The 26,470-nt window shown below is 39.6% G+C and overlaps 3 protein-coding genes across 6 annotated transcripts; 1 reads left to right on the forward strand and 2 right to left on the reverse strand.

Annotated features, from left to right (window-relative positions):
• The first annotated feature begins 640 nt into the window (after positions 1 to 640).
• cisd2 (CDGSH iron sulfur domain 2) lies at positions 641 to 6,033 on the forward strand. The gene is made up of 3 exons (XM_071503238.1): positions 641 to 866; positions 4,344 to 4,558; positions 4,676 to 6,033. The coding sequence occupies exons 1-3, from the start codon at positions 764 to 766 to the stop codon at positions 4,763 to 4,765; spliced, it is 408 nt and encodes a 135-aa protein (XP_071359339.1). The 5' UTR covers positions 641 to 763; the 3' UTR covers positions 4,766 to 6,033.
• A 396-nt stretch (positions 6,034 to 6,429) lies between these two features.
• LOC139635783 (sodium/hydrogen exchanger 9B2) lies at positions 6,430 to 18,231 on the reverse strand. 3 transcript variants are annotated; one of them, XM_071503232.1, is made up of 13 exons: positions 18,098 to 18,231; positions 16,585 to 16,846; positions 15,461 to 15,662; positions 14,669 to 14,839; positions 12,465 to 12,607; positions 11,927 to 12,054; positions 10,385 to 10,560; positions 9,901 to 10,007; positions 9,362 to 9,511; positions 9,010 to 9,118; positions 8,110 to 8,246; positions 7,714 to 7,897; positions 6,430 to 7,285 (listed from the first exon to the last, which is right to left on the reverse strand). In XM_071503232.1, exons 2-13 carry the CDS (start codon positions 16,717 to 16,719, stop codon positions 7,224 to 7,226), a joined length of 1,704 nt encoding a protein of 567 aa, XP_071359333.1. In that variant the 5' UTR covers positions 16,720 to 16,846; positions 18,098 to 18,231; the 3' UTR covers positions 6,430 to 7,223. The 3 variants fall into 3 exon arrangements, with proteins under 3 accessions (XP_071359333.1, XP_071359332.1, XP_071359334.1); XM_071503231.1 differs by lacking the exon at positions 18,098 to 18,231 and having other exon boundaries at positions 7,074 to 7,285; positions 7,675 to 7,897; XM_071503233.1 differs by lacking the exons at positions 6,430 to 7,285; positions 7,714 to 7,897; positions 18,098 to 18,231 and adding an exon at positions 8,422 to 8,523 and having other exon boundaries at positions 8,109 to 8,246.
• A 48-nt stretch (positions 18,232 to 18,279) lies between these two features.
• On the reverse strand, positions 18,280 to 25,992 carry bdh2 (3-hydroxybutyrate dehydrogenase, type 2). Of its 2 annotated transcripts, none has more exons than XM_071503236.1 (10): positions 25,922 to 25,992; positions 23,230 to 23,320; positions 21,885 to 21,963; positions 20,760 to 20,856; positions 20,202 to 20,310; positions 19,776 to 19,836; positions 19,484 to 19,597; positions 19,105 to 19,163; positions 18,845 to 18,937; positions 18,280 to 18,690 (listed from the first exon to the last, which is right to left on the reverse strand). In XM_071503236.1, the coding sequence occupies exons 2-10, from the start codon at positions 23,299 to 23,301 to the stop codon at positions 18,637 to 18,639; spliced, it is 738 nt and encodes a 245-aa protein (XP_071359337.1). In that variant the 5' UTR covers positions 23,302 to 23,320; positions 25,922 to 25,992; the 3' UTR covers positions 18,280 to 18,636. The 2 variants fall into 2 exon arrangements, with proteins under 2 accessions (XP_071359337.1, XP_071359338.1); XM_071503237.1 differs by having other exon boundaries at positions 23,230 to 23,317; positions 25,922 to 25,982.
• Positions 25,993 to 26,470: the final 478 nt, after the last annotated feature.

Consider the following 26,470-nt stretch of genomic DNA (forward strand, 5'->3'; position numbering starts at 1 on the left):
CACTTACTATAACTACTATAAATAGGACAGTTTTTAGGAACTGGAACTTTGCTTGAGTATTTCCGTTTTGTGAGTTTTTATTCTTCCATCGTGAGGAAAATATTGTACAGGGTTATAAGATAATATAAATATAATATATTTTGGGTTGTTGTCTGAGGAAAATCTAGTGGGGTGAAACCATGACTGTGGAATATGGAATAGTGATCAAGTGATTACAGAGAGGTAACTTTAAATCATGGGGAGCTTGTACCCCTAACAGCTAATCATTACAGGATCACAGTTTCTACTAGTTCAGAGATTATAATGTCACAGTTACTATGTAATTTTGTCAACAAACTTTATTAAAACATTAAATGCACGCAAGAATACATGTATTCTATTAACACTCAATGTCACACACTGCTTTTGTCATAAGATATAATATTTTATTATTGTGTTGTCTTTTGCTACTTTGTTTACGTCTTTAAAAATGGAGTTTTACAAGGAGCACTTTAAGTAGTCAGAAACCACCTCCATCACGCCAAATTCAAGTTGTCCTATCAGGAGCCACCAACTCCTCCAACGCTGATTGGTCACATTCTCTACCGTCATAGGTCGTCGTTACGTTTATTCACGAAACCATCTACGCTTTATTTCGGCCCACTTCGAGTTTTATGGGAGGAGGGTACGTACCGGTGACAATATGCGCTCAGAAATGAACGCAATGACATAAACGAACCCTAGGAACTGTTCAAGCCAAACCTGTCCATTTGAGCAACTCAAGATGGTTTTAGAAAGTATTTCAAGGATAATAAAAGTCCAGCTTCCAGCCTACCTCAAGAGGCTTCCGCTACCGGAGACGATCGGCGGATTTACAAGGTTAACAGGTAAGTTAGCAGCAGTTGTGTTGCACTCCTGGCTGTGCTGTAAAGATGACTTCTGAGCTCATCGGGGACACTTTTCAGGACAGAGCTCTTTACCTTAGCTAGCATGCGAGCGAAAGCACAGTGATAGTCGTGCTGAAAGTGTGTGTGTGTGTGTGTGTGTGTGTGTGTGTGTGTGTGTGTGTGTGTGTGTGTGTGTGTGTGTGTGTGTGTGTGTGTGTGTGTGTGTGTGTGTTACCAAACATTTGCTGTGTCCTCGGCTGCTCCTTAGTTCCTGCTAAACTCTATCATCGTTTTACTTTGTAGTTCTCTTTAGCAACGACAGCTTAGTAATGACCTTAAGGCAGCACCTGTTAAAAAAAAAAGCAATACTGTGCACAGTCTTGACCTTAACCAGTAAGTGTCTGCATTGTAAAGTTGCAGCGTGTCCTCTGCCGTGTGTCTGATGTCCTGCTATACCCCAGCAATTGGAAATCCAACGCTTGTGAGCCTCTCGCACAATATGTAGCTACCTTCCCATCAAGTGATGCACAGACAGGATAGTCCTGAAGTAGAGAGTGCAGTACATGTCTTAAAGCACAGTCTGCTTCAAGACCCTTGTTTCACAACGTTTTCAGGCCTGTGACCATGTCCTTGGACCCATGATCAGTAATAAACAGGACATTTTCATGTAATTATATGAATGCCAAAAAGGGTAATGGTTCCAGCCCCTCACACGGGAGAGTGTGTATTTTTCTCATCTTACTCTATATTCAATTTACATTTTTGGTTGTTTGCACTGGCGGTCAGGCAAAACAAGACATTTGATTAGATAAAACATCAGAACGGCCTGAGGTGACATCTCCTCAGGCTGTTCTGATGTTTCATAGACCAAACGATTAACTGAGAGATCAATCATTAGATCAATGCATAAAGAAAAATCGTTGCACTCCTTAACTGAAACGTGGAAAACGTGGAGGAAATTAAACAAATCAAACAGATATCAATGCACCAGTTTCTAGGAATGTAGTGATCTGTTGGGGTGGATCGATAACTGTGCTGCTGATGATGACCTGATATTGAGTAGATTGGGTATCAGCCATGAAGTGACCATTTCACGTTAAATCCAACTTCGTAATCAGAGCCATTATCAAGTTCCATGTTTCTGCTATCAGTTACACTCATTCAGTCATGGCAGGCCACTACCATTTGATACCCAACGTTAAAATCATTTGGGTGAGTTCCATGCAGTGAGATTGACAGAGTTTAAGTTTGGGGGGAAAGAGCACTGGTACTGGATCCGACTCTCTGAGATTAGGTGTCAGAGTGGGTTTCGGGAAATAAAAAGTTGGATGAGTGCATACGTATAAGTTCCAGAAATCTCTTCATATAAATCTTATCTGTACCACACTGGTATCACACATGGCGTGCACCACACAAAAGACCACAGCTAATGCATTATTTGATTGGAACTCTTCAACGGCAGGAGTCAACATGGCACTGAAACGGTAAAGAAGATAAAATGTTTTCGCAGCTTTACATTTTAAATAAAGGAGAGCAAGTGGATACAGCAGTGAAAGTGCATCTTGAAGCTGTTCAACCACTTCAGCTTGACCCTTCAGCCAACACAGACCTTTGGAAAGTGCCAAATTTAGCCTCGTCAAAAAGCAAAAATAGCCATGCATTGCTGAAATATTTTTGTGACAAATGACATGTTCGAACTATCTGAGTGGTGCGTCTCTGAGAAGGCCATAAAACCAAAGAACATCGAGAATGCGTGAGTTTAGTGATTGTGGTACTAACTAATTAGGATTTGTTACAGCCCTAGAATTATGGGCGCCAGTTTTAAGTTTGATGTTTCCAGATGTTGCCTGAAGATAAAACCCATTTCTGTTTTTTGTCATAAATTAGCAATTTAGTTCAGATAAGAAGTTTAAGGATTTATTAAGTGTTCCTACACTTAAAATACACTGAATATAATTCCATAAAGAGCTTAGGGATTAGCAATGTCCCATTAGGCATCAAAATCCTTTTATTGGAAGTATTTTAATTGCCATAAGAGTATTATCAAAAGTTCCAGGAGCTGGTTTCTAACGCATAGCTAATTGTAAAATTATATAACTGTGGTTAATCCTCACTGTGCTTCACTTGTCTGTCTTCTCCATGTATGGGGGCAAGTACGACGGGTTTTCCCATGGCACTTTCCTGGGCTCAGTGTAGCTCAGTGTAGTTCAGTGGGCTCTGATAGCTGTTGGTGCGAGATGACACTCAGTATAATAGAGTAGAAATGCAGTAAGAGGTGAACTGGGTCTCTATAGCTGCTCCAGCAGATACTGTGTGCTACCTTGCAGTCAGCTAAACGGGATGGGGAGAAAAATGGAAGCAGGTGGATCAAAGGTTAGAATCACCTTATTTCTCTTATATATCTACCCATTTGCAGAATTTAGCTTATAACATTTTCATAATAAAATATATAATCATGGCTAAAGATGTATATGTATAGTATAACATCAAACCTAGATGAGTACAGTGGTATTTGAAGATATCTTCTATCAGATCATGCCCAGCACATGGTAGGAAACAAACGGAAATATGGTGCATATAGTGGAAAGCAATGTTTCTTACATGTACACTGTATTTTGAGTTGTGTACTTCCATTGTCCCAAATGTTTCCAGCAATTTTCAGAACCTTGAGAAATCTGTCATTTTAATCAAGGTGACGATCTGTTTCACTTGGTCACCCGTCAATGGCGTCATATCCGCTTTGCACATGCGTTGGCGTTGTGGTTGTCCGCCAGATGCGGTCAAAACAGTCTTTTCATTATTTTAAGTCCCTTTTTTACAATACTCTTTTTAGATCTTGGTTTTTAACCAGTGTATATGTGTTAATCAAATGAAGGATTTTAGTCATCGAACTTCTGGATCTTAAGTTATTGGAGAAACAAGTTGAGCAAACGATGGCCCCTCCGAGACATTCTGTGTCCGCCAACGAAAAGCGTTGGAGAAACACTGATTTTTAACGTGAAACAGCTTTATTCAGTGGTCTTATGTGTTAATAATATAATAATTTCTTCTGTATCGATCATTTATGCATTCCATCTATAAAATGTCAGTTGATATTTTTATAATGGTATTAATGTCATAATGAAAAATGTCCATCGTTATTTCCCATAGCCCAAGAATATGTCCAAATTGCATGTTTTGTCCAAACAACAGAAAGCAACTAAGAAGCAGGGAATCTTAACATTTGAGAAGCTGGAACTATGTTTGTTGCTTTTGCTGAAAATGACCAAAGCAAGTAATCAATAATCAAAACAGCTGCTGATTAGTTTTCTACTAATTATGTGAGCTCTAAATTGAATTGTAAGATTTCAAAGCTGCCCGTGTGCACATGAAGGCCCCAAACTGCCCACAGGGCCAAACACCACTGCTACATTAAACACTGTTTTCCGGAGTGGACATGCCTTTGTTTTTGCTAATGTGTTTGCACCGTGTCTTTAGTGTCTGAGTGGCTCCGGTTGTTGCCTCTCCTGGGTATCCTGGCTTTGCTGGGCTATCTGACCATTCGCCCATTTCTGCCTAAGAAGAAGAAGCAGAGAGACAGCCTGATCAACCTGAAGATCCAGAAGGAGAACCCCAAAGTGGTCAATGAGATAGACATTGAGGACCTGAACAGCGCAAATGTGTGTTACTGTCGCTGCTGGCGCTCCAAAACTGTAAGTTGGCGGGTCATTTTCTGACCATCTGACCTCTATGCATTCATGATTTTTAAGGTGGAGTTTATGTTTCTGTATCTTGCTGATCAGCTAATATCAAGTTGTTTCCTGTTTTAGTTTCCTGTTTGTGACAAGTCACACTTAAAGCACAACGAGCTGACTGGAGACAACGTGGGACCGCTCATACTCAAAAAGAAGATACTATAATCAACCACTAATGGGAGTTTTCTTCTCACCTCCCCAGTCTTTAGTTTTCATTTCTTAACAGTCTGTAGTTTTTTGTTTTTTTTTTAACTTGTCTTGATCTTTGTGTTATGTTTATGTTAGTCAGAAAAATGAACTTCCTGAGTCTTTATTTAAAGTGGTCCTAACACATAAAATACAAACTTTCACAATCCCACTGTGTGAAAACTGTATTTTAGGTTCTTTGCTGGCGTCTCACGTCTAACGTCTCAATCTTTTTGGAATCAGTTACAAAGCCTCGGGACCACTTTGAGGGGAAAACTTGAAACATAATTTCAGTTATTGTTATGTTGACTAACAAACCCATCAGGGTAAAAATGTTATTCCGAGTTAAATGGTTGTTTAAATGAAATACTTAATACTTGTCCAACCTGTAATCAACATTTTGCACTGTATGTTTTCAGTTTGGACGATTCTTTCGTTATTTAGCAGCCAGACTTTTTTTTTTTTTTAGCTCTCTTTCTCTTGCTTCACATTTTCTGTGTGCCAAATATTAACGTACTGTCAGGATGTGAAATACTCTCTTATAAGTTATTGTGTGTATGGGAGGCTACTTATTCTTCTTCAAATATATTTTGTTCATAGCCTTTAAACGTTTGAGTTTTACATTTGTTTGAGTTGCCTTCAAACATTTCGAACCACTGCGCCTTTAAGTAATATCCAGTTATATACAGGTTTAACCTCACTGCCCTATTGAGGTTTGACAATGTAACTTATGCAGCATAATATTTTTGCTGTGTACCATTGCTGTTTTTTTTTTTTTTTTTTTTTAGCCTCTGTATTGTCAGAATGGCTGTTTATAGCTGACTTCCTGCTGGAGCATTTCTTTTTTAATTCATCAGAAATATTTTATACATTAATGGTTTGTATTGTCAGATCTGTATTTTCATGAGTGACTGTGTGTTTATGAACCTTTGTAAGATAACGGCTGGAATTCATTCATTCTGCACTTGAAGTGTAAAATGTGTAAAGGAAAAGTCAGGATGTTTAACTCAACAGTTTTGGCAAACACAACTGCTGCTTCATTCCCTTCTTTCACTGTTATGACTGGGGAACACTTCACATAACCTTGAGTTGAAAAAAGTGTAAATGAATGACAAGGAAACGTTGTACACTCCTTTCTAAATGTGTCTGTCACTAATTTTTTCAGGATCATATTTTCCCATTATTGTAGGCAACAGCCTCAAGTTGTTCACTTGTTCAAGTATTTATAAACTTGAAGTGAGTTGGTATTTTTTGTAAGTACTTTGCAAAAATAATTTAACAATACAGCAATACCTAGGCCTTATCAGTATTTTAGTCATGTTTATTAACAGAGCACAGTGGCAATAGTTTGAGTCCAACTTCTGTGGTTGTTTGCAGAGTCAAGAATTCAATTCAACATCTGATTCATCAACAATTCAGATGCATGACGTGTGTATGAAGTCATTTGGTGACTTCATCAGTAGTGGTGGTCGTTTGTGCTAAGTTTTCTGTATAAAAAAAAACCAAAAACTGAATCCCAAATCCTAAATCCCAAATTAGGGTCGCTACTAAACATACAAACTATAAATATATGCACTGTGCATTCACTACATTGAAGAAATGTACTTTACATACACCCACAACAAAATTCAAGAGATTGACAATTTTTGGTATTTTCTTTTATTGTTTCAAGAATATCTGGTGAAAAACTATTACTCAATTCTGTTAAATTTAAAATAATTGCTAATAGTTGCTTCTCATTATCAAGATAAACAGCTAATACATATTGTAATAAAAAAAATACACAAACACATAGCTGCAAAAACGTACCGAGTGCAGAACACCTAAAGACTGACGTGTGTCAAATGTGTAGTCTAATTTAATACAAAAAATAAAAACAAAAAATATTGCTACTGTCAGTACATTCAGTTACATAGCCCTCCAAAAGAAATGGCTTATAATAAAATGCAGCATTATTGCCTTTTCAAGTACAGTGAATAGCTTACAGAAATGTAGTTATAAAAAAAAAATGGGAAATGGGAATATAGTGGATTCAGTAAATCTGACAGGCAGGAACAATAGCCACCTTTACAAAAATGTAAACCATACTCACCTGCACTGATATATATTAGATTTTATTTGATATAAATAGATATATAAACGTTCATTTGGGACCAGAACCAAAACCACCTCTTGTATACTGTTTATACAGCATGACAGGGCAGATGCTTGGATGTGGGTCATTTGTTTGCAGCCTGAGGCCTGGAAACCACCAGAAGCTATAAATACAGTGTGATTCATGTGTTCCTGCAGCATCGTAAGCATGAGGAGCTGACCAGCAGATGAAGAGACAAAGAGAGCCACTCGGTGGCTAAAGGAAAGCTCAAATAGCTGAGGTGCGAATGCACACCGAAAGTCTCGTTAAATGTCCTCGCTTGCTGGATGAAGACGGGTGGTGTCAGAGTGTACTTTCATAGGTGACAGGAGTTTCATTATCATCTTCACCTCCTGCTGCAGTTCCTGCAAGATGGGAAAGAGACAGGAGGAAAATTTAACAAGGAAATGTTCAGTAAAAGCCTGATGACATGCATACAGGAATTACAAGTTGCTAAAGACAAGTCTACATTCATGAGTTGCTCTTTTACCCAGTGGTTAATCCAATATTCTTACACTAACAGCAACAATGCTACTGTTGTGTGGATGTAAAACATATAAAGGCTAGAGTGACTGGGTAAACAGCCAACCTAAGGCTATGCAAATCTTCTCTGAGTGGATGCAGCTAGCACAAAGGTGAAGTAGGCAAAAGCTTTGCAGGGAAAGGATACTCACTACGAGAACACAACTACGAAGCAAAGCTGGACGGGGGTTGTTGAGCTGATTTGAAATGTTGAATGGAGGACTTTACCTACCTAAGAAAAAAGCTGATAAATTGGGTTTGACTCGCTCACCACAGGCTGAGTTCTTCGGTCTCTGTAACAGGTGAGGTCCAGAAAGCCCTATAATAAGAGCTCCTACAGGGGCTGTGAGAAGGATGGCCAGCACAGCCACTGTCAGCACATCCATGCCGTACTTCTGCAGCCGCTTGTCGTCCTTTGCTCTGGCCATGTCTAAAGCTGTGGAGCCTATAGCTGCCTGAAAGGGAATAAGATAAAAGCAGTGTTTCCTCTCTGCTCACTCACCAAAACACATTCAATGGCACCATGAGGGAACACTTGAAACTGAACTAATATTTCAGTGTATGTACTTTTAATTTAGATGTTTACAGAGGAAAAGAGACACTGTTTTTCAGATCCTCAGCTGAGAACACAAAATTATTCCAAACAAATATTTCAGTGCTGACAAACCTGCACTGTGGCTTTGGGCATCCACGCTAGGGCTATGAACACTTTTTCCCTCATGTTAAAGCCCGCACACAACACACACACAAAGGTGAACAGGACTCGAACCAGGAGGGCAATGAGCAGTGAAGCTATACCCAGACCTAGACAGACAAAAAGACAAGAGTCATGGAGATGTCACGGGTGATTTTTGCTGCTTTTTAACACCAGAAGTGTGGGTTCAACCTTAGCACAGCATAGCACCATCTGGAAAAGTGACTGGAGCAGGATTATAAAAGGACAGACAGTGTGTCAAGTGTAGGCTTTAATAATACCCACCACATCTGCTCCTGTCATCTCGTTTAAAAGCAGCACAGTTTTTTTTTTCTTAATGATCCAGAGAGAGTTCAGGCAGGTTCTTGTCCTTGACACACAGAGCTCCTTCCAAAGCACAAATATAATGTACATCATTCTAAATAAATACAGTATATCAATATTATAAATATGTTCCTAGAGAAGATGAGGCTCTGAAATTGTTTTCCAGCAAATGAAGATTTCTGGCACGGTTTATCCTTATTAATATATTATTTAACCAGAAAATGTAAGTCATGCTGTAAGAATATCAAAATATGATACTTTTCCCATTTGTTCTGGCAGGAACACATTTTTTTCTGGAAGATCTGTTTCCAAAGTAACCCCCACACAGGAACTACTATGGAAGTACAGAATGAGAGTGCTAGCTATCACTGACTCAGGTTTCAGTATTTACAGATCGAGAGATTAAAGCTCTCCTTGTGCTTCTTTTTTGGCTATGCAAATACATTTACATCCATACTGTCATATTTGAATCCCTCGCCGTGACAGCAGCCATCCCACTGTGTGTCATATTGAAGTGTGTGTGTGTGAGTGTGTGTGTGGTCGACTCACCAACTGTGTGTCCCTCCAGCTCAGAGATTCGAATCTCTGCTCCAATGAGTCCAAAGAGTAGAGGCTGAAACACATCCCAAGCCCACCCTACCACTTCCTCCACACGGGCCTTAAGAAAACAGAACACACAAAAACGTTTAGTTGGGTTATCTTCGACACACAGCAGTGTACACACTGACTAATGTACCGATGAAGAATAACAGGTTTGGAAGTGGCAAACACTTCTAACAGTTCATCATGCAATGTACTTTTGTGCCAACCTCAAAATTAATTTTGCAAGATTGACAACTGTGACTACAGGCCTGAAAAATATGCTGCATGTGTGACAGATATTGTATGCATGTGTTATTACCTTTTCCGTCCCCCAGCCAAGCCCAGCCAGAAATGCCAACACCAGGGTGCAAAGGCCTCCAGAACCAGGAAACCCAGCCACACCGCTCCCGAACACGGCAAAGACGGACAGACCCAGAACCAAGAAGGAACGCTTCATCACTATGTGTTTCTAGGAGAAAAAGACAGTCACTGATTACATACAGAATCTTTCACTACAGTGAAATTTTTAAATACAAAATTGCACTTTTAATAGTGTTGGCAGATATCAGGTGGTTGATGACATTTTATATATAGTGGTATGTGTCTTCATTCTGTAGTGATTCATGCACCTTGAGTGTGGCAAGTTATGAATATACATTTCTGAAGTGAGATGGTAGAGTCATATCTGTCATGTAAGGAAACTCTTGACCCTGTATATTTTTCATTAAATGTCCTCAGAGTTTTAAATCAGAAGTAGAACACTTCCCTGACTTTTTTCAAAGGCATTTTTTGGTTCTACTGAAGCTGTTACATTCACATTTGCTGATGTCATGGTAATGCTGCTGAGACTATGCTTACCTGGTCAACACTGGGAAAGTATTGGATGAGGAAGCCAAGAACAATCCCAGCAACCATCCCACCGGCCACCTCCAGTACACCTCTCAAGAGGTTGAACCAAGTGGAGCCTAGAAAGATCAGCAGAGACAATATACAAGTGATACAACACAAACAGCTGAATGTGTGTCACTGGCTGTGTGAAAATGTATGCTCTTATTTACATGTGGTTAAGTGTAGCTCTGCAGAGACTTTACAAGTGGTACAAATGCACTGTGGACTGGCACAGAAAGCCTTTATGTTTTAACAAGAGCTCACGTACACCCTCTGCTGAGCTCCTGACAAACTACACACAAAAAAGTGTTGACCTACACAGCAGCACACTGTACAGGATACCACTCACCTGGAGATAAGATAGTGTTGTATTTCAAAAAAGAGCACTGTATTCAGCACTTTTCATTTTCCTTCCATGTCTCCACACACGCAAACACACACATCTGCAAGTTACCTGTGGCGAAGGCCATGCCCAAGCATGTGGTGAACCCAGTGATGGCAAGAATGTCGTCAAAGCTGCCTGCAGCCATCAGCAAGGTGGGGATGCCCTGCTCCACGCCGTAACCGTCCTTCTGCAGCAGCAGCATGGAGGGAACCACCACTGCTGGAGACACAGCGCCCAGCACAAACCTGCAATGTGGAGGAGACTGAGTGTTTATGAATTTACTTACTCCTACAAAGACATAACAAATAAAGAAATTCCTTTGGAAAACATCAGCCTTTGAATACACTTGAGTGTAGCAGGTTTTAATATCCTTTATACTGTAACTGAGATGAGATACTGGGCTCCAATTTGCTAGAATGACAATTATGATTCTTCAATGGTGCCTTGATCATGAGTGCTTATTGACCGGAACTGTGCTGTAAATATAAACTTGATTTTCAATTCTAAAACATGTTATTACTAAAATTCTGCTACGAATCTCAAAAGAGAATGAATTGAAAGTGACTACACTGTTTAACAGTGACAGTTATCTTTCTTGTTTCTAAAATGAAGCTGACTCAGAAATGGACATCTGAATTGTGCAGAACAAAAATATTTGTTTTGGCCCCCATCAACGCTCCAACCACTGATAAGCAAAGCATTCAGAGGGGGAACAGACCATCAGTGAATAAAGCAAGTTCCTTTGAATGTACTGATAGCACATGAATGATACCATGGAAGAAATACAAAGGTTTGTATTTTATTTAGTTTTTGGACGGACAAAAAAAAGTCCATCAGCCATAGTCCATAGACAAATCTTATTGTTGAGAGTAGATGAATTTGCCCTTTCACAAGTCCTGAAGACAAACTGTGTGTAGATTAGAGAGTGTAATGTGATCTAGTGATGCTCAGGGAGCAGTGTGTTGCTGTTTTCTGCTTCATGGGAACATGCTTCTTGTAGGTACAGTGAGTTGTAGTTTGTCAGTCAACCTTCCATATCTTATTTCTAAATCTTGACATGCTCACTCCACAATTATCAGCTAGAAAAAAACGCTCCTGTTCCACAGAGAGCGGGACAGTCTGCTCACACAGCAGGTAATGGCAGTATGGTGCAAATACTAATCAGTTGTAAATTAAAAATAATAAATAATGAATGAATAATGACCACCATGAATTATCTTCTTTTGATTAGGAAGATAGAAGAAGAAGATGAGAAAAAGAGACCCCTTGAGGTCAAACTTGGTCTGTGTTTTTTATGCCTGATTAAATAAAGGCTTTTAATATAACTTGTGCCCTTGCTCTGCCTAAAAATGCTCAAAGAATCTTCTTTCTGTGATTAGTCTTTTTCATTTTAAAGAGCACCTGAGGGTTCCCCGATCTGCTGCATGCAAAACTAAATGTCTTGGCTTCTCACTGTTACTGTCAAAAAATAATGTTGAAATTGAAATGTTAAATATATTTGACTCCAACACATTCATGAAACAAGCAACTGTGTGTGTGTGTCTGTCTGTCCTTATGACATATAGAATGGAGATTGGGGACAGAAAGGGGAGTGAGTAGTGTTATATTTACCCAAGGATGAAGCCCCACACCCAGGGTAAGTCCATGAGGAAGTGAGAGACCAGAGCTATGGTGCAAGCCTCTATCAGGCAGGGCCCAGCTGCCACACGTACACACACGGACTTCAGTTTCCGCAGAGCCTGACAGCACAGATACATGCATAAATCCAGAGTTTGTAACAGTAATTTATCAAATTCTGTACAAATATACACTGAAGTGATGTTTAGCAGCACTAAATCATTAGTTCACCGAGGCTCAGATTTGCTCGGTTTTACTTATTTCATAACACCGGAAATTAAATACTCTGGATTTTTTCGACTGCTGGTCAATATGAGTTTAACAATCTGAAAAAAACTGGTAAAGTCTGTTCAGGATTTATCAATAGGTTTGAGAATTTGTAGGCTCAATGATTAAACGGTAACAGTAAAAATTATATTTTCAGTATAGGCAAGCCATATGCACAGGGACGAGACTAAAACATAGTTATTATATGTCTCTAAACATATCTGTCTGCAGATACTAGGCTGCAGTAGCAGAGCATGAGATGTACCGTGGGATCCAACCCGAGACCAGCTCTGGCCAAAATGACAGCCAGAGCAATGTTCCTCAGTGATGCAGACCATCTGAAGTTGATGTGCACCCCCTCTGATATAACTGGGACGTTCCTCAGCAGGAAACCCATCAGGAGCATACCTGCAGCACAACAGACAGTGTGAGAAGAAAGACTATCCTTTCTACCATGAAATACTGTTTATTCTTTAGGACTGTCTTTCATAGAGCTACAGAACAACAATAAAGACCACCTGTTGCTTTTTGAACTTGCGCTGCTCAAGCTGGACACCTGAGACTATGAGGCTCAGTGTGGGCTGTGAGCTATGTGTCATAACACTGATAATTCAGGTTTCAACAATATCCAAACCTACTCTAAAACCTCATGATTCATCTGTAAATTTGTTAACAAAACAAACAACATGACAGATTACATTATTAGAAATCAACACATTATTAAGAATAATGAAATGATGTGAAATTTAACAGATTCCTCATCATGGATGTACATGTCAAACTATAATAAGGGAAAGAATGCATACATAGCAAATATCTAAAACTGTTAGTGAGTGGGGTCAGATAACTGACTCTTCTATAACACAGAAATCCTCTTGGCAGTTGATGCCAAAAGAAATTTCAAAACACATGAATCGACACTGAACTTGTACACTAGGCTACTCTTTTGAGGACTTGCTCGAAAAGAAAAGAAAAGAAAAACAGGAAAGTGAAGTTTAGAGAAAAATAAACTCCAAGTTGTACTTCACTCAACCTTTTGATGTTATTTGTGAATGAGGAGCAGCTCTAGTTTCCTTGATTTTTATCTCGTTGGGGTGCAGTTAGAGACTTTTTACATTTCCCAACTCATGACACCAGGAATTCACATTACATTACATTTAAACCACTGCCAGTTGCTAGGACAGAAGACATTTACATTATCTTCTGATCACAGAAGATAATCATCAGCTGTGATTCATTGCAAGTCAGCACTGCTGATGTAAAATAAGGGCAGTACCTCACCTTGGGTAACCCATTCTTATTTAACCAGAGTCAGATCAAGGTTCACATAGATTGTATTTCCTACTTAGTGATGCATGCAAACAGTCTCTGGATGAACACCTCTGGATGAACAGAAGGATCACTGACGTGCATTTTCAGGTTAACAAGACGGTAGCAATGTAGTCTAACAATACGACAAATATAGGCAAAACACAAAATAACAAAACTGAGAAAAACCCAATGCACCAGCAGTTATCTTGTACTTGATTAAGAACGAAGGAAGTGAGTCACATGATTGTACAGTTAATCAGATCTCCCTCTTGTTTTTTTTCTATCAATGACAAAGGTGAACACAAATTTATATTATCTTTATTTAAACTCGAGGGTCATTGAGGGCGAGGCCCTCATTTACAATGACGTCGAGCAAATCCAAATAATAAAAAGATCCAAAGTAAAAGAGAAACAATCAACTAAAACAAACACATAAATACAGTTAATAAATAACATACAGGAGATCAATTAAAACAGGTACAAACAGAAGTTAAAAGGTTAGAAATTTTGGATTTAAAATGACCAAAAGTTACCAATGCATTCATTTTTTAAGTGTTTTGTAGCGAGTTCCAAATGGTTGGTGCAAAAAAGCAAAAAAAGCGGTTCTTCCAAGTTCAGTATGAACTCAAGGGACACGGAGAGTAAGCCAGCCATTGGTCCTAGTGTAATGTGGTCCAGTGGATGATATGTTTGGCCAACTCATGTAAATCAACAGCTGCTCAAATACATTTGAGTTTGGTTTGAGATTATTTCAAGTGCCTCCATTGTGATGCATGAAACTCACAGTGAGTCCTGAGTATTTTTTGAAAATAAGTAATTAAATTGTTGCTCAAACTCTGACTCTAACGAACTATAACAAATACAATTCTTTGCAGTTTACATAGCGAATACTCAGGTTAGGGCTGTGACATATTTGCAGGCGTCTGTAGTAAGACATTGGTGCCACTATGGGTAACGTCATGACAGCATAGTGCACCCATTACCACCTCTAATCTGTCTGACCGCTCTGACAGAAAGTTAGCAGACATTTCCCTTCCCTATTGTGTTACTAAATATTACCCTGGTGGAGGCATCTGTGTAACTAAAACATGAAAGTAAGGCTTGTATAAACCCACCAGTGCATTAAATACTTAAACACACATCAATTCTCTGCCTTACCGAGGAGTGGTGGGAATGGTGGGAGCTTGGGCAGACGGATGAGAGCCACCAATTTGCCACCAACAAGTGCACAGATGAAGAGTATTGTGATGCCAAACAGGTTTCCCCCTGGAAGACATTCGTCCTCTGTGACAGACCAAACCACTCCAAAGAGCACAGCTGCCAAAAGGACTGGAGGGGACAGAGGAGAATGACATCGGTATGTTAATGCAAACAATGATATGATTATTCCTTTAAACACATTATGAGAAGAAAGAAGTGGGGGAGTAAGAGAGCGACAGATAAATTAATTATTACCGAAATTTTTGCTGTGAAACAACTTTCAACCTCAAAAACGTCCTCATATGCCATTCATAAGAAAACAATGCTGTTCCGTGAACAGATAAAGCTATTCAGCGTTCAGTGTTGATGGAGTACCCATCTATTGTAAAAGGCTGTTGTGAACATAAAACTACAGTAGTAATCTGGGTTAGCGCAGCAGCTCTCAAGCCAACACCTTATCTATGACAGTATGTTGGTTTCATCAGACCTTTTTCATCTATTTGCATATATGTATGAATGAATATAAAGGTAATTAGATTAAAGTTTTCTCAGAATCTAAATAAAGTACTAGTGTTTGTGTGTCTAAATATATTTATCATAATTGTACTCTACACTTGTTATTATTTATTTACAACATGGCTGCATTTAATAGATTTCAGAGCGTACAAGTAAAATATGTCATCTGCAGTTTGAGCCTAATCTTGAGTGAAAGATTAGCCAAGGCCACGGAGACCTCCACTGCTTTATTACCTTTGGTAATGAGAGAGGCCAGGAGGCCTCTTGGAGGACATGGACAAAATCTGTGGAGCAAGGGGCAGCAGACCACTGGTGGGTCTGTGTTTGTGCCGGCATCCACCAAAGGGTTTCGAGGAATGAAATAGGTCGTCTCCTCTGTAACATTTGGACTGGAGCAGCGCCGTACCACCACCTGGATCTGGTTCACATTTAGGTGCTGGAGGAAGAAGAATCAGGACATGGAGAAGGACAGGCCAGTGATAACATGTAATCTGCCTAAACACTTTGTCTTCATAGACAATGTTTTTTATAAACATATGAGCTGAGTGATATCCCGCTGTGTTCTTTTCACTTATAATGATTAATGCAGATTAAAAACTAAAGAATGGCTTTTAAATTACTTAAATCACTCCTGTCACCAAAATTCACCGCACTGCATTTATTATCTTTAACAAGTGAGCAGTCAAACTAGTCAAAACAAACGAAGCACCTCACACAGATTGTCAGATCTAAGGTGTCCCACTGACACACATATGAATGCAGTGTCTATGGAAAGATGGGAAAACTGGTAGATGTTCCTGTGGCATATTCATTACGAAACCTGCTGGCACACAGGTACCTGATACCAGCAGATTACAAGCCACTGTTTCTTGGCAAATAATAAAGTGAAGATATGAGCTTGCCCAAGAAGCTGATAACTCTGACTCCAAGAACACCCTCTTTGTCATATTGCTCACTTGGGTACATTGGCAAAAAGTTTAGACTTGCCTCTGGTTGCATTTCAATCAATTCTCACAAATGATGAACAAATTATGTAGGGCAGACAATCAATTTAACAAGGTTTGGGAAGAGTATTTAAAAAATGGAGGCATTAAAACAACAAACCGCAGGCTAATGTGAATGACACAGAAGCAGATAACAAGATCATTTTTATGTGGCTTAAAATTTCTTATTCAGTGAATAATGAAAAACCCAAATCAGAAATCTGACAGCCTGCAAACCCCCCCCCCCCAAAAAAAAAAACAATTATCAGGCGTACAAGCAAACTTCTCAGTTTTGTTGAGACAGTAAAAACTGAATACAACACATTTACACCAGAGTAATTAGTGTAGAAGATTCTTATTAGCAAAATACTTTACCTCCACATGGTTTGCTGCAGGCAAAGCAATTCTGTCCAGCAGTGGGCTGGGTGCAGGACTGGGCGCTGGACTAGGAGCAGGACTGGGTGCAGGGCTCGGCTCCGGGGTAGCAGGTTTGGGCTGAGTGTCCTCCATGGCAATTAGCTAGAGTATTTCTGGTCCAATGACTTCTCTGTCACAGTGCATCAAGCTTAGGGGTGGGGTTGGCCATTGATGGGCAGTTCACTTATGCTTCTGTATGTCCACCTCTGACCTCAGGCTCCTATTCACACAGCATGGCTTTATCAGTCGGAAAACAAATTACTGTTTACTCAGTCGTGGAGAACAGTGATGTTGGTACAGGTGTGGAAATTGGCATGACATGAAATAAAGTTAATCTCACACACTGGTCTATACCTCGCCAAACAGACAGGCTTCACAGTAAAGATGACAACATCTAAAAGACATTGTTGTCATTGAATTTTACAAATACTACTGACTCTGGCCATGAAACCTGAGTTCAAGCAACATGACCATTACCTAAATGAGAATATATGTGGGTGATAGTACATGCTGCCTACTAAGTGTGTCAAGTAAATCTCTTCCACTTGACAAGCACATTCTCTTCTCATTTTTTTTTTCTCAACAGCTTTAGTTCAAACTCTGTTACACACAAACGCTGGGAAAAATCATGTGCTACTAACCTAACTACTACAATGTTTTGACAGTTGCTTATGGTGACAGACGCTGGTTAATCCAATTGTGAACAGACCACACTAATCAATGCTTACAGGTCGGCCATATGGCACATCTAGCTAGCGTTAGCTCAAGTAGGTTAAAGTTAACTAGCAACTACCAACAATGAATCTTATGTTTCGGTTGCCATTTAGCTCACTAGCTAAGTAAACTGCATGTTAGAGGATGGGTTGACTTGGCGTTTTCGTTCAGTTTAATGTAGGAACAGAGACAACTAGCGCTGCAGTAATTAGCTAGTGTAGAGTTAAATGTGCGCCATATGATAAACCGAGTCGGTAGATCCATTATCGGACACGAGGGTGCTCATTGCTCCCAGCTGACTGACGCTAGTAAGGATTTATTTCCCCCAAAATCGCTCAAACATTACACTGTCCTTCAACCGGAAATCCCCTGACCAACCGACGCTTAGTTTAGGATAGCGACGGCGCGCCACACGACTTCTTCATGTTTTTTTTTTTTTTTTTAAGTAACATGGGTGTCGAGTGAAGCGCCTGCGATGTAAGCTAACACCGAAGTTAATGTCAACGGTGTAGTTGACCCGGCCGCCGGTAAATACAGTGAAGCTCAACGGGACTTCCTCTTCCACGTTTTGGTGTAGCTACAGTTGAAATTTAACCAGCGCTGTCCGATGTTAGACGCATCGCCGGTAGCTGCCTCCTACCAACAGCTGCCAGTCAACTCTCCACCTCCCATTTAAAAACACAGTAGCCAGCTACTGTGACCGCTACCCCCGACGGGATCCCCGCAGATATGTAAAATGCGAAGACGAGCACCTCACCTCGTATCGTGCACGCCGTCATCTCTTGTGAACTGAGGGCGGCGGCGTCTCTGGCAGTCGTGCGGCAGATACACCAGCTGGGAAATGGGAATGAGGCGGATTAGTGATGGCCATGTATGCACCGAGCACAGTAAGGGGGGGGGGGGGGGGGGGTTGGGTTCAATGGAAAAGTCACTCAAGTGTATTGCTTAAGAGGTTTTAATAGACAGATTTACATTAATAGACACTGAGATTTGGACAAAGTACTGAAGATAGATATGTTTATTAAAAAGGTGGTTACACTGTTATACTGTACCAGCCATGCGGTCAGTTCACCACAAGGCCTGTCAACATTTGACAGTTTCTCAATATTTGGCAAACATGGACATATTTGCAGCGCAGACTTGAAGTTGGGCAATAGGAAAATTATCACAAAATCTACAGGCGCAACATCCAACATTTTAAAATAAGAAAAGATCATCAAATAGTGCAGGCTTTATCTGGGTTTAGGGATTCGCTTCAAGAAACAGTCGTCACATGGTGAGCTTGCCACAGGGTTCTCAGAGTCTCCATCCTCCATCGATGATTTGCTCCGTCCCTGTCACATAAGCTGACTGTGGAAGACGTGCATCAGGTTGATTATTTCACAAGTCATATCTTTAGAGTATTGTACGTTTAGATCAGGGTTAAGCTTACATACGGTGCATACTTTACTGCAAGTACACCACATGCATTCATGCCATTTTTGCGCTAAATGCAAGCCCTCACCTCATCTGAGGCCAGGTAGACACACAGGTGCGCCACCTCCTCAGCTGTACACATTCTGCCAGTTTTCTGTCTTGCCATGAAATCTTTATAAGCCTGCAGAGAGGGGTTACAAGTGTAGCATTCATTATCTTCAATACCCAGCCATCAGGATTTCCTCTAGTGGAAACCAAGATAAGATGTGCCTGCTCTATGACTCACACAGGCATTACTGTCAGATTAACAATGGAGAAAATGACAGAGTACATCGGAGCGGACAGTACCTGTTCTGGGTCAGGTTGGGCCTCGATCCTGCCCCTCAGTGATGGCGTGTCAACAGTTCCTGAGGAAATATAAAGCAATATGTAAATAAATAAATATGATACGGTTTAATTCAGCTGTCCTGTATAAATAATACTCCCTTATTTATACAGCATTCATTTAATATTGCTCAGCAGGGACAAACTCAAGGCTTATATATCTTTGAAATACACAGTGTCCTCAAACATGACAAGCCATTCAGTTTTTCTAAAACCCCTCATCTTAATTTGCTCTCAAGGATGTCAACAATACTATCTGTTGAAATGATAGTAACCCTGAGCAATACTTGAGAAAGAATAAAAAAGGACACAGTTTTTCTCTTTTTTTTTTTTTAAAACTCACCTGGACAAACACAATTACAGCGAATGCCTTGCTCAATGAAATCCGCCGCTATAGATTTGGTGAGCCCAATCACTGCAGCCTTGGAGGTACTATAGACACACCGGTTCACAACACCTGTGTCAAGAAAACACATGTCACTCACACACAGACACACACGCAAAGCAATTATCTAAGATAAGAGGATTGCAATGAACATGGTCATACTTACAATGTATGACTTAATGCCCCTTTAACTGGGCATAATATTTGTTCTACAAATGTGCAGTGAAAAGTTCTGTGGAATATCGTTCACCTTTTATGCTTGATGCAACGGAAGCCATGTTAATAATGTTTCCGGACTTCTTTGCCAACATCTAGAACGACAAAAAAAAAAAAAAAAATCAGAAAGTTGGAAAACAAACAGGTTTTAATTAGTAAAATTATGTAACAATCTTAGGTTTACATTTTTACATAACTAGGACTTAACAAATGTGCTATGAGCCAAGCTCAAACTCCTCTTCGACACAGTTTGGTTAGTTTGCAGCTAAAGCTGGATTAGTGATTGGGCAGTCACTGCCCATCATGTCACAGGCTCAGAGTAATACAGCTAATCCCAGCGAACAAAGGATGAGAACAAAATAAAAGCATATGTCACTCAATTTACAGCGGCACCTATTTCATTCTCCAACACCAACGGGATGAACTGTGTTAAGCATTTGGTAAAGCGGGCAAAGGTCACCTTAGGCAGGAAAGCCTTGCACATCAGATACATGCTCCGGATGTTCACGTTCATTGTGAAGTCCCAGTCAGCCTCTTCACAGTCCAAAATGGAGCCGTGGTGCACAAACCTGTATTGAACACATGACAAATACACCTGAAAATTGCTAAAATGGTCACACGACTATATAGGACAGTATTGCATACATACATTCAATCATATGGCTCATTATACCTCATCTGTCAATCAGAATCATAACACAGAAGGGCACAAAAGATTTAAATGAGATATGAATTACTGAACTACAAAAAAATAAATGCTGGTCAAAATGCAGCCTTAGCCCCCCTGATCATTTTACTGAGCTTTAAAAGTGCCAATTTAGAGACCTTTGCTAATGAGATTGTCAGAAGGTCAAGTGGAGGTTAAACCTTATGGTATAGGGATTTTGAAAATGTAGATAAGCCGGAGATGGACAAACGTGCTTAATGTGGAGACAACATGTTGGCAGTACAAGTATATAATTCGATTTTTTTGCTATGAATTAATTGTATGCCAAGTATTACTCCATTTAAAAAGTACCCAGCGACGTTGAACAGCACATCCACACGGTCATGCTCCTTGGCCAGGGCTTCCACTTGGTCCCTCTTAGTCACATCCACCACCTTGGTCTTGATCCCTGTTGATGATGAGGAAAAAGGTCCCGGTCAGCTATGATGACGCCGGCACTGCTTTCATAACAATAAATGCAAATGTGTTTGCACGACTCCATTTTATTGCAGAATGTACGCGTTTCAGATGAAGCAGTTCACATTTCAATCATCATTTTCTTATGGTCGGCAGCCTTGAGTAAATGGTCTGTTGCCCAGAATTGACAAACGAGGGGAGCTACTACAGACATTCAGACAGTTACACACATTCGCACCTAGCTGCTCCCTTGTACAACCTCTGTCTTTTCCTGTTGACCACTCAACACCTCTGCCGCGAGGAGTTAGCGATGACATGCTTCGCTTGTGAGCTACCTGAAAGGAGGTGTTGAGAGAGGAAGGAGTGTTGATCACTTCCTATGTCTCCCAGCTTGCTCCTGCAGGGACTAGAAGAGGCAGTTTTCTACCATAAACCTTCTCCTCCATTTTATTGTCATAAAATTAAATATTGTGAGTGTATGTTCATGGTTTGATAGTCATCATTTTCCTGTTTGCTGACTAAATGTGCATACAAAGGATGGTTTCAATGTATTGTGATCAATCAGCAGTAATTAATCAAACTGCAACCAATAACAGCATTTTATAGCCATTTTGTTTACAATATGTCAAATGTCCTCTTTAGTAGTGGTGTCATATTTGAGGCCATTTCTGCTTAACTGGATAGAATTTTAGCCGTAAAACTACGGGTCAATTAATTTGATTATTCAGTTGATAGAAAATCAAATCAACTATTTTGGTAATCTAATCAAATATAAAAAAAAGCCAAATATGATATTTGCTGTTTCTTCAATAATAGTAAACAGCATAAGAAGAAAGGGCATTGTCAGGATAAACTAGGGAAATGTATCGAATGTGTGAAAAGCTACCGAGTCACACAGGTCACAACATGATCGTGTTGCGAAAAAGAACATGGGAAAACATTTTTGGCTGAGCTATCTCGGCTGAATCACACTGGTTGTCCAGCAGATGGCAGCTGCAGACCAACAGAGATGAATCTTGCCTGGAATAGAGTCCAGTTCCTTCAGCTTCTCTCCATTGATGTCTGTGGCCGTGACCTGAGCTCCCTCCTTCGCAAATGCCTACAGTTGAAAAACTTGAGTCAGTTAAAAAAAAAATAGATATGATAAAAGCAAATAACTTTATATTCTAAAACACATTAAGGCCATTTTGTCAAATAAGCTTTTGATTATGAAAAAAAAAACAAAAACTGATGGCTGGGAAAATTGAGGGGCAGATAAACTTTTCTCCTTGTGAAATCTGAATTGCTGCCTGAGTGCACACAGTCACTCTCTCTGACCTGAGGTAATAATTCTGCAGACGGTGCTGACACCAAGATCTTATTACCAAGTAACTATAGACACAGAATGTCAATATGTAACCCTAATCCTTCAACTCTCAATTCCAATCCACCTCCTGTCAGGAGATAGCTGATGGGGTGGTGGAATCATTGGAACAGACCACATCTACAAAAAAAAAAAAAGGCACCTTTTGAAGTCTAAATGGAAAATGCTCAATAGACACTATACACCATATGTGGCCTTTAATACTATGTGTTTTGAACCTAATGATCTCACACCTTTCTATATTTGAATTCCTCCCCACCACACTTAACACAAATCCCTGTAACACAAGGCACAGGTTCACACACTTAAAGACACCACTTAAGGGAATGGAAGTGACGACGACTCAATCTTGTCAAGTGCGTGTCATGTGTGTTTCAAGTGTTTCGTCTTCTATCTCTTTGCCAAGGACGTCAGGAGAGGATTGTGCATGATTACCGTCTTGAACCTGTGTTTGCATCTCAACAATCAATATCACAGCACGGTTATGTGTGATAGCATCTTAAAAACATACGCAACAAAAAAAAAATCTATAGTCTTGTCTATAGTCTATAGTCTCATGCGTGGTGAAAACAGTTATTTCTTCAAACCAATGTTATAATTCTTTTTATATATATATATATATATATATATATAAAAATAAATAACAGTTATATTTGTATTTTTTTTTTGTGGATTTCAGCTGTTTCCTAGTAAGAAATAGGGCAAAACAAGGATTTAAGCAGGCAACTGCATGTATGCACATAGTGAATGTTTCTTAGGCAGAGAAACTTTGCATAGCAATAAATGTTTGTTGCTGTAAGTCTCCTACAGAAGATATAACAGAATGTCAGCAACATTAAAATCTTTCATTTGCATACACATAAACTGATTGAACTTCTGTATGTAATGAGGTAAAAATATACACTGCATGGAGACTGCACACCACGGGCTATTAAATAAGAATTTTCCTCTGTGATTTGATATGAAGTATTTCAGTGAGAAGTACTTATCAAAGCTCATTACTATTGCTGCAGCACGTCCAATGCCTTGCGCGGCAGCCGACAACACAATCACTTTCCCATCCAGGCGACCCATGGTGCTCCCTCCACTGCTGCTGTGATCAAAACAAGAACAATCACAACAGATTCATTTTGATGATAAAAACTCTTTCTTGAAAACAAAAAGCCAATTTGCAAATGTGTTTGTGAAGATTTATTTCAGCAGAATGAAATGATGACTGTTCACAAACAATTCCTTGATTAAAATACATGAAATTCTATATATAAAAATAAAAAAAAAAATCTGATTGGCTGTTGTAATGCTTATCAGGAAATAAGATATCAGGGATAAAACATATACCCAGTTCGTGAGAGGTCTGTTACATATTACATAGCACTGTGTGTGAATGAGCAACAAAAGCCACTGTGGTTAGAGATAAAAGGAAAACAGCACCACCTTCTGAATGTCAAACTTTATTGCCCTAAGAAAGAAAATCCGCAAAGATGAGCTCAATCCAAGAGCGATCTCTGTTAAGCCGAGAAGTAATAACTGACAGGCTGTTTCTCAACAGGCATTTCTGAGCAGAGGCACAAAATGGTTTGACAGCAGGCTGCTGCATTCCAGGCCATACGGCTTCAAAGAAAAATCAAAAGTGACCACCCGTACATTATTATGCATTATAAAAACCTTTAATGCAGAGGCAGCTGTTCATAATGACTGTGCCGTTAATAGTACACCATAACTGACAATCAAAAGGTTGACTGAAAGTCCAGGGCTATAAATATTCATGTTCATGTTATTATAATATCACTCACATTGACATGCAACCTACAGTAAAAGGCTCTATGAAGAAATGTGCTTTACCAGTGATTTTCTCTTCTATCTTTAAGGATAGCAATTAATTATTGTAAAATTCTGTAATAATTTGCCATAATAAACATTAAAACAGCACAAAACTCCTTGCAATCAGCCAACCCCAAACTGAATTGACTGGACATAATTTCAAACTGCACATGTGTACATGTATTTAACGTCCTACAATTCACACTGCTTGGTCAGTCCAAGGAAGTCTCTATAGACCTCTGCGATAAACTTTCGAGGTGAGGAATAGTTCAGGGCAAGAGCGTAACCATTTCAGGGGATCAGAACAGAGGGGCTTCAGTAATTGTGAAGCGGAATAAGTTTTGAAACACTGAGTAACCACCAAATAGAGTAACCGGGTAAGACGGGTCTTAGAGTTGACCAAGAACCCAGCGGTCACTCTAATAGAGCTTCAGAACCCCTCTGCAGAGATGGAAGAACCAGCAAGAAGATCGACCATCTCAGCAGCAGTCCATCAATCAGGCCTCTTTGGTCGAGGGGCGAGACAGAATCCACTCTGGGTAAAAGACTGCCTGCTTGAAGGTTGGCAAATTGCATTTAAAGGACCACGAGAACATGAGGAAACTGTTTCTCTGGTCTGATGAGACAAAAACTGAACTCTTTGAGCAGAATTCATAACACTCTGGTGAACACCAGGCACTGCTCAAAACTGGGCTAAAACCAACCCTATGATGAAGCTTAAGAAAATGTTATATAATTCTCCTGTTTTTCAGAGCAAAAGAATTCTTCCATTTAACTGTCTCTCTCTGATAAAACTGTCCCCACCTGCCTGCAGCCCACTGGACTCTCGTCTCCTCTCATCGTACGCGTGTGAATAGAACGACATGCATACATGTAAATATATTGTTGATAGGCGCGTGATCTGTGACTGCAAGCCACCTCCTGGCTATGAACAATTAAACAGGGTTCACCTGCTTCCTAATATGCTTCCCATCAAAGTGACGTAAATATCAATCAATACAATACGAAAATATGAGGCTCCAGCAGTCTGATGACACAAATCAAGTGGATATCTTCTTAAGTTACATTCATATTAGCACAGAATTCCTCCAAATAGTGTTTTGATGTTTATTTTTTTATTTATATCTATTGTCTTAGATATAGATAGATACACATAGGTAAAACCAATGCAGTCTGACACAGTAATCCGAGACGAAATTCTACCTTCTTGAAGGTTATAATGTTCAGGTTTCAACTTATTCATTTCAGTTCACTTTAGTTTATCCTAAAATAGACATTTGTCCATAATGAAATTATGAGTTCCTTAGCTCTTGTAGCTTCAAGTAGTGACAGTGTTTGCTACACATCTGATGGGGACTGAGAACTCAGCAAAAAGTTTTTATTTTAGAGGGGGTACAGAACAATGTCTCAAGGGCACAGACAAAAAAATGTCTTATGATTCCATAAGGCAGGCAGGAGAAAACATTTAAGACTTTTATAAATGAAATGTAGGACTTTTTAATACCTCCTACAGCCTGAACTCTATGCACTGATTTTGCAGACTTTTTAACGAGCCGCAGATACCCTGTTTTTATTTGATGCATTAACCCAGGATTAGATCGTCATTGTTCTACAAAGATCAGTGGCTGGATAAAATAGCATTGCACTTGTGTTTAAACGTTGGGGAATATGTGGGGATCGCCCATACAGTCTACGGTGTAGCCCCATGCTCGCAATTTCAAGTTCATCGATTATGTGAAAACAACAACAACAACGGATGGGGGAAAAGGCAGGTTGCAGGTTGCCTTTAAAACAGATAAGCACTGTGGAACTGGCACATAATCTGTTCATAGGCTGAAAAAGTCAAGTAGCAACAAAACTCCTGGAAACTCACCCTCTTTGCAGGTCTGGCACCGTGAACGTCAAAGAGCAATGGAGCCCGACATGTGACCTTCTGCTTATACTCTTATTGGTTCCCGAACAGGAAGTGACAAGAGATTATAAAATAAGAAGATGAAATTGAGAACAAGAGAATGCGGTGACAGATTTTTCCTCTCCGCTGTGTTGTTTGCTGAGCAGACGCTTTCTTATTCAAGATACTCAATGATAAGTATTGTACCAGAGAATGTACGAGTTTATTCATTTCGCATGTTGGCAACATTTTGAAAAGCAACGCTTGATACTATTGCATAAAATTGTATAATAACCATTCTGAATGCATTGTTTCTTTTCCTTTCTTTTCCTATCTGTTATTACAATAACTTTTTAAAAAAAGTATCAGGTGACTTTTGTCTTTTCACTCTTTTGTCTGTGAACTGTCTTGATAATGATAATGATATCCACTATCTTTGGAAATTGACCTTTGAGATCCGCACAAAGTTCTGTATAGGAATAATTGTAAGGGTGAATGGTTTGTGAAAAGAATTTAAAAATCGTTTAATAA

The sequence above is a fragment of the Trachinotus anak genome, unplaced genomic scaffold, assembly GCF_046630095.1.
Source record: "Trachinotus anak isolate AG129_WGS33_773 ecotype Australia unplaced genomic scaffold, CSIRO_AGI_Tana_v1 ptg000019l, whole genome shotgun sequence".
Lineage (NCBI taxonomy): Eukaryota > Metazoa > Chordata > Actinopteri > Carangiformes > Carangidae > Trachinotus > Trachinotus anak.